This window comes from Sphaeroforma arctica (assembly GCF_001186125.1).
Source record: "Sphaeroforma arctica JP610 unplaced genomic scaffold supercont1.153, whole genome shotgun sequence".
Taxonomy (NCBI): Eukaryota; class Ichthyosporea; order Ichthyophonida; genus Sphaeroforma; species Sphaeroforma arctica.
The window spans coordinates 8,213-15,507 of NW_014040405.1; the positions used below are offsets into that span (position 1 = coordinate 8,213).

The 7,295-nt window shown below is 39.1% G+C and overlaps 1 protein-coding gene across 1 annotated transcript; it reads left to right on the top strand.

The window, feature by feature from the left end:
* The first annotated feature begins 6,205 nt into the window (after positions 1–6,205).
* On the top strand, positions 6,206–7,057 carry SARC_03121 (hypothetical protein). The gene has a single exon (XM_014303087.1). The coding sequence runs from the start codon at positions 6,335–6,337 to the stop codon at positions 6,995–6,997; it is 663 nt and encodes a 220-aa protein (XP_014158562.1). The 5' UTR covers positions 6,206–6,334; the 3' UTR covers positions 6,998–7,057.
* Positions 7,058–7,295: the final 238 nt, after the last annotated feature.

Here is a 7,295-nt window from a genome sequence, read left to right on the forward strand (position 1 = left end):
GTGTGTATATACATATATACTTTCATATAGATATAAATGTATATATATATATATATATATTTATCACTTGTGAATTTTCTAAGTTGATTTCGAGACTAAGTAGCATGCAACGATACACATTTTACGTTTCCCCTTCGTATGACTGACATTGTGCGCACATCCAATACAGATCCGTCGCCCGACCAATGCATTGGGAGAGAAATGTGTAGCAGGGCTTATCAAGATGTTGGAAAGCATTTGGGGCGCTTTCAACTACAGGTATGTATCTATTTGCACACCTCACACTTGTGAGGTGTGAGGTAATATGCAACTGACTGCGGGTGTGAATGGCGTTTTCAGGGGTTGATGGTGTGTTTGTCAGGCGGCCTCTTGAAGGAGTTCTCCGTGTTCAGTATGCCTTTGAACCGTTACTACAGATGGGAGTTTCGATCTATGTCGGCTATGTTAAATTGGGTCTGTGTGCTTCCTTTTCAATACTCGCGTCTGTCGACTTGCTCCGTACATGCTTATCCTTAGCATATCTTAATCCGAGCTGACGTTGTGAGGGGCTATGAGTTTGAATTGTTGCATCAAACACATACCCACTTACACAGTTGTGGTTGGTAGATCTTTAAAACAACCATGAGTATCGGTATCTATCTATGTAGACCCGGCCATGAAACATGAACATCATCAGCTAGTTGATGATTGCGTGATGTCGACCAATGATCTCGTCTCGCATGCTTTCTAAACTGATTTATTTATAGACTAACAAACTCTGAATTCGGGCTAGCCATCATGCTGTTCTAATGCACTACCTATCAGATGAGTGTTCTCTCCATTTATCAGTCCCCCCCCTTGTTCGCTACACCTCAACAGATACGATCGTAGTGGAGACTACATAGAACTGGAAACAACTGTATCGACTGAATCAGACTGGAAGCTTCTGCGACGCCGGTTCATACCTTGGATGATCAAGACATTATGCCAGGTATCTACGACCCGCAACTTGCGCTCCGTGCATACGTAATCTCTTGCGTGCCTGGCTCCAGCTTGTTCAATGCGTATGGGCTGATATAGAGATTGGATACTCAAATGTAATATAATATATAAGTATATATATATATATATGTGTGTGTGTGTGTGCGTGTGTTGGGTGTATGCACTTCATGCATTTCATACACAGTATTATATAAATCAGTTCAACGGTATCCTGTTAAGCTTCAATAGTTTCTTGATACATGTTGCTTTGGGTTTGTCTCGGTATTTTTTTTTGGGTTTGTATAATGCACTATGACTGCTTTTCCCATTGTTTCGCGATTGTGCATCGGCGCGTGAGTACACTCATAAACACTTCCTAACAGGTTCTATTTTTCTTATTATATATCTATTCTCGCAGGTGCATATGGGCATGGGGAAATACGCTGATGCCATCAAATACACCGCCCGCTATGTGGGCAACGTTGCCTACAGTTATACCGATCCCCACGTTTGTTCCACGAACGGTATGTTTTTCTCTTGTGAGTTAGAACGAGACAGTAGTTACTAACATGCGTTTACATGTATATGGTGTCGAGTGCGAGCCTTTACTTTGGTAACGCGTAGATCGATGGTATCGTTTCTGTTGAGGTTTTGGTTTGTATTCACTGTGCTTGGTTTTGTATATCCCCTATCAGTTCGTTATGCTGTGCGGTGAGGCTTAGTTGATGTTACGACACAAGTACCCATCTTTATGTGACGTTTGCATGCCTTCATTATGTATCAATGCTTGAATTGATTGTTATCTGCTCATTTGTACAGGTAGTGATAATGAACTATATTGACATTTGGATAGTTTTCATCTATTTATTTGATTTTACAGTTGTAAAACATTGGTTCCTAAAAAAACACTGAATATAAAACCGTACTCGAACTCGAACCACATAATATTTCAAGGCGTATTGTTGTAGATTGACGTGCATCATATATATATATATATATATATATATAGTATTTTAAGAGTGCCAAGTATGCGCACCTTGCAAATGGGAACATAGGCATATATTGACGCCGATGGTTTAAAATTAAGCCTGTACAACACTATATCATTTCACTGCACCACTAAAAGTTCTATGTGTAGCCAATCGTGCTTTGTCGATCTTATACTTAAGTCTCACGATCACCGGAATTCAGCGGGTAATATCAGTACGTGTCAACACTACGTACATTGTGGGTTAGGGCTTATGTCTATGTACTATTTACTAGTTATAATTCAATTTTGTGTATAATCTACCAGATTATATATGTCAATATTCAAATTAACACAGGGTCTTAGACTCCAACACTACCGAAATAAAAAAACCCAACCTTTTCTTTCCCTGCCTTGACACTCCGCCCAAATACAGATTTGAAACAACTTCAGCGCCACATACGGGAAGCCTGTCTGAAAAATCTCGAAGCGGGTAACAGTGCGCTCGGTGTATAATAGTATACGTATTGAATTCCGATATTCCGTGGGGTTTCGAACTCAGCATTGGTTTCCACGCTGCAACACGCTTCATGGCTAAGCGGTATACGTAAATTTATCAACCAGTCATAATATTGGAATAAAGTACTAATTCGCGACTTGTGCATGATATGATCCATCCCTCCTTACACAATCTAAGCTGAAGCTTTAGTCTTGCGATATCTCTTCTTGCCGATTCGATACGAACTACATGCATCAAAAGTAGTGTAGAATTGCAACGGCTATTGTAGGGGGCTTGAAGTGTAATACTTCAATATTTTTAGGGTGTTGTGCGAGACTATTATGTTCGGTTTGTCATTTGCGAACTTTGAAGATCGTTTTGACTCGAATTGAAATCCAACAAGAAAATACGATACACATCCCGGAGGCCGGAAGATTGAACGGGCTGTCTATACACTATTTTGTACGATTGTTTCATGAGGCAAAGGTACGAGGCTTCGTTATTTACATAGTTCGAAATTCATTCTACTTTTTGTATGAGACGGCATTCACCTCTCTTTTCCACATGTGAGTGACGGAACCTTGAACCTGGGTTGGTTTATATTTTGTACCAGCAGTTCTATATACAAGCGACATTCTGTTCAAGAGACTGTACTCTCGTTCAGAACAGCCCAATGGTTTTAACTCTTGGCTGCAAATGAGCTGTTCGAGCTGGTCGTGGATTCGATTTGCACATGAGTGTGTCACGGCACTCTGTTAAGCTAGTTGGCTGATTGGGTGGGCGTCCGATCAAATTAAAAGCGAAATCTTAATTGCAGATATTTAACATTCATTTTATGGGACGATTAGAGGTCGTGAAATTGAAAAACCAATTCCGGGTTGTTTCAATTTGATGCACTTCCGTTGAAACTTTATTTGAATACAGCTAAGAGTGCGCATGATGTTGTTGAGAGTTGCTGCGGCATTTATTTCTGTGATCTCGGATATAAAGTAATATCAAGCGGTCTGTACTAGGCTACATTGATAATATTTATACGCATATTTTACAGTGAAGTAATCCGAGACTAATAATTAAGTAGATGATAGCCAGAGAAGTCGTATAGAATTAGGTAACATGAATATTATATTTAATGCCGACTATCAATACCAACCCTCCTTCATAGCAAATTGAAGAGAGAGATCGTCTGTATGAGATAGGTTTGGATGCGAAGACATTTAAAGTGCTTCGGTATTCGGTAAATATGCATGACGACTTGTCAGTTTCTGTAGTATTCAGTCTAATTTAAAATATATATAGGCGATGTATGATTAACTGATAATTACGTATTGATGTTTCTAATTTGTTTTAAAAAAACAAAAAAACAAAAAAACAAAATTTGTAGGCATCGTTTCGCCGACCGCGAGACTGCGAGTCCGCGACTATTTTTATAAAAACCACAGTGACGACTGACGAGTGATCAGTGACGATGGATACTCTGACAGTGACGACTGACGAGTCATCCATCAGTCATGAGACTCAAATACACTGCCGTCCGACTGCAGAGTGCAGACTGCAGACTGCAGACACTGAGACACATGCACGCTCTCTTCAAAGTCTCTTGTCTCTTTTAATTTACCACACACGCGTGCAGACTCACTGCAGAGGCCAGAGCGCATTCAGTGCATTGCTGCAGAGTGCCACGACACTCACGACAGTCGACAATGCAGATTGGCGATTGCAGACGAGAACACTTTATATTTATATATATATATATATTATTTTTTTTTTAAATAAATAAAATATAATATTTACAAATGTACAGTCAAACGTAAAAGCAAAGCACAATAAAAGGCCTAAAAAATATTATGACTCAATAATAAACTATATCCCTTGGTTTAGGCTCCCCCCCATCGGTTTTTGGGACTTAAGTGCATTTGTGACTTTTAACTTCAAGTGTATTTTCTACATATATGGGCCTGTTTTGGACTGCCACACTCGAACATTGACGTAAAATATTGACACAGTTCGGTATTCAAATGATGACTATAGGGGCTTTCCGTTGTTGGCTTCGTTTTGGGCGAATTTGGACTATATTTTAGAAAATTGGCTTCATATTGGCTTCATATTGGCTTCATATTGACTTCATATTGTCTTATATTGGCTTTAGGCTTTATATAGCGGCTGAGAAAAAGTATTTTAAGTATCGAGACCCAATCTGGCCTGAAACCCTATAGGTACAAAAAGGGGTCAGGACCAAAATTGTAAGTCAAAAGTCCCCCACATCTCCTGATGGATGACTCGTCACTCGTCACTGTCAGTGTATCCATCGTCACTGATCACTCGTCACTGTCGTTTTCCTAAACCAAAGTAGCACATCCGAACCGCCTTATGACTAAAGAAGCCCCATATGCCTATAACATAACTAAATAACTAAAACCCCTTTTAATAAGCCTAAGCCGTGACTATAATCACCTGAGAAACCTCAGTGCAGGCGTGTGTGTTTATAAAAGGCTGGCTGGCTTTTAAAAAAAATAACTTCAAAACTTGTAAGTTATTTTGTAAACATGTAAATATGCATTCAATCATAACCATATCTGAAAAAGTAGAAATTATGGGAGAAAGATTTCTTGTAAACAAAATATTGAATCATGACCATCTCTGAAAAAGTAAAAGTTATGGGAGAACGTATTTATGTAAATCAATTTTGAATTTTCATACAGGTTCTCAGCATAGCTGATCTATATAGTATATAAATACATACTCCCCTCTATTCATAGTTTCATACCGAGTATTTAGTGAGTTGAGTAGAGAATATGGCCTCTGAAGCCCACACTAACAATATCAACAACAAAAAACCCCACCGGTTGAGTTCCTCTCAGTTTTCAAGGTTGGAGTTTTGACAACTGCAGGACAGAAGGAGTCTGGACAACTGCTGGACAGCTGGAGACTGGACCTGGTTCAAAAACTGAAACGATCTAATGGTACATTTATTATATTTTTACACCGGTATATATTTTGTAAACATCATTAACTTCATTGGTTAATAACTAAAACTCTATCGAACATAAAAATGTATTTATTTTTAATAATAAAATTTATTGACCTGGTCGGCTGGGGTCAGCCTGAGGCCTGATGAGCCTGGTCATTTGCCCGAATCACCCGTATCAGAGTTGCGCTTTGTAGTAGAGTAGAGAGCAATTAGTGGAGTGTTGTAAATTGGAAGGCTTCGCTCGCGTCAGAACTGGAAGTCCAAGATCGCTCTCTCTCTTTCTCTCTAGTCATCGCTCGTGGGGGTATTACAACGCTATTGGTGATGCCGTATTGTATTTTCAATATTTCACCACGTCCAGATTTTCAATTTTCCATATTTTAACTATTTTTTGCCCTAATTAAGAAAATTAAAGCCTATAGATCGAAGCGATTGGTAATCATAAAATCCAATGAAATACCATCATATGCTCAATACTCTGAAATCTGCATATATTTCTACTCATTTATGGAAACAATTAGAAACATTTATTTGCCGCCTGCCGGAACCCGGAAGTTGCAGAAACATTTTACCAAAATGTCCACGAAAACACTAAAACACTCGGGGCTCAGGGCCTCTGGCCTCTGAGACTCTGGCCAACACCTCTGGCATTTTTCTAAAATAAACACATTCGTAATTATTTTTTTAATCAATTTACTACTCATCTACTGTATGTAGGGGTTTTTTTTAAATAGCTATTTACGTATGAAGAATAAATATTTATGTAAATATGTGTCGGATCACGCCCACGCCCCACGGTATATGCGCTTTTAAAAAAAGTATTTTTGGGCTGACAAAAAGGTTATATAAAGACACCGATGTAGCGATAAAATAGTCATTCAATTACGCCAATATCAAAAGTTAGTTATCAATCACTACATCAATATTTGAATATTAAACTATGAGATTCTCAGTTGTTTCCCTTACCTTGTGCGCTATGGCTCTGGCCGTCGCCGCACAAGAGGATGTAGTCGATGAAGTGACAATCGTCCTTGATCCCGAAGTGAGTGACACCTTTGAACTGGAGTGTGGCGCACAATGCAAAATAGCCTGCGAATTCGGAAACGTTTTGGGTGAGGATGGATGCCCTATCTGCGAATGTAAGCCTGATCCCTGTTCCGTGATTAATGCATGTCCTCAGGATGTCGGTTGCCTAGTAGTAGATGGAGAGGCGGAGTGCATATATGACGGTTCAAACCCATTCGAGAACGGCCCTGAGCCAGAATGTGGCCCTGTATGCACTATTTTCTGTGAATTCGGAAACGTTATGGATAATGGTGGCTGTCCCATGTGTGAATGCATGCCCGATCCTAAGTGTGATGTTGTCGACTGTTCCGACGCTCCCTTCTGCCCATTATATTTCGAGAATGACGCCGAGGGATGCCCCACGTGCAACTGCTTCGAGCCAAAGTGCCCTGAAGAGTGTGCAGAAAATTTCTTTGACGGATGCAACACGTTCGAATGCGCAGAGGATGGTACCATGACGCTCATTGGGTCGGAGATTGCTTGTGACCCTTGTGAGGATTGTGAATATCCCGAGCCAGAGTGCAGAGCTGCCGAGTAAGTTGCCGGCGGCCTTCAAATTAACTGCAATTTAAATAAATAAATACAGATTTACATACTAGTTTCACTCTTGACAGTAAAGGATGCGGTTTTAGAGTTTTTATAGATTGAATGCGATTATATATATATATATATATATATACATATATGTATATTTATATATATATACATATATGTATATATACTTAATATACATATATACACGCATATATATATGTATATATATATATATATATTCATATATATATAGTTAAGTTATGGATATAGTTTTAGATATAGATCTAGATATGTATATGTAC

What these genes read in the sequence shown, in the direction of transcription:
- SARC_03121 (XM_014303087.1), top strand. Translation starts at nt 6,335, where the DNA reads ATGAGATTCTCAGTTGTTTCCCTTACCTTGTGCGCTATGGCTCTGGCC.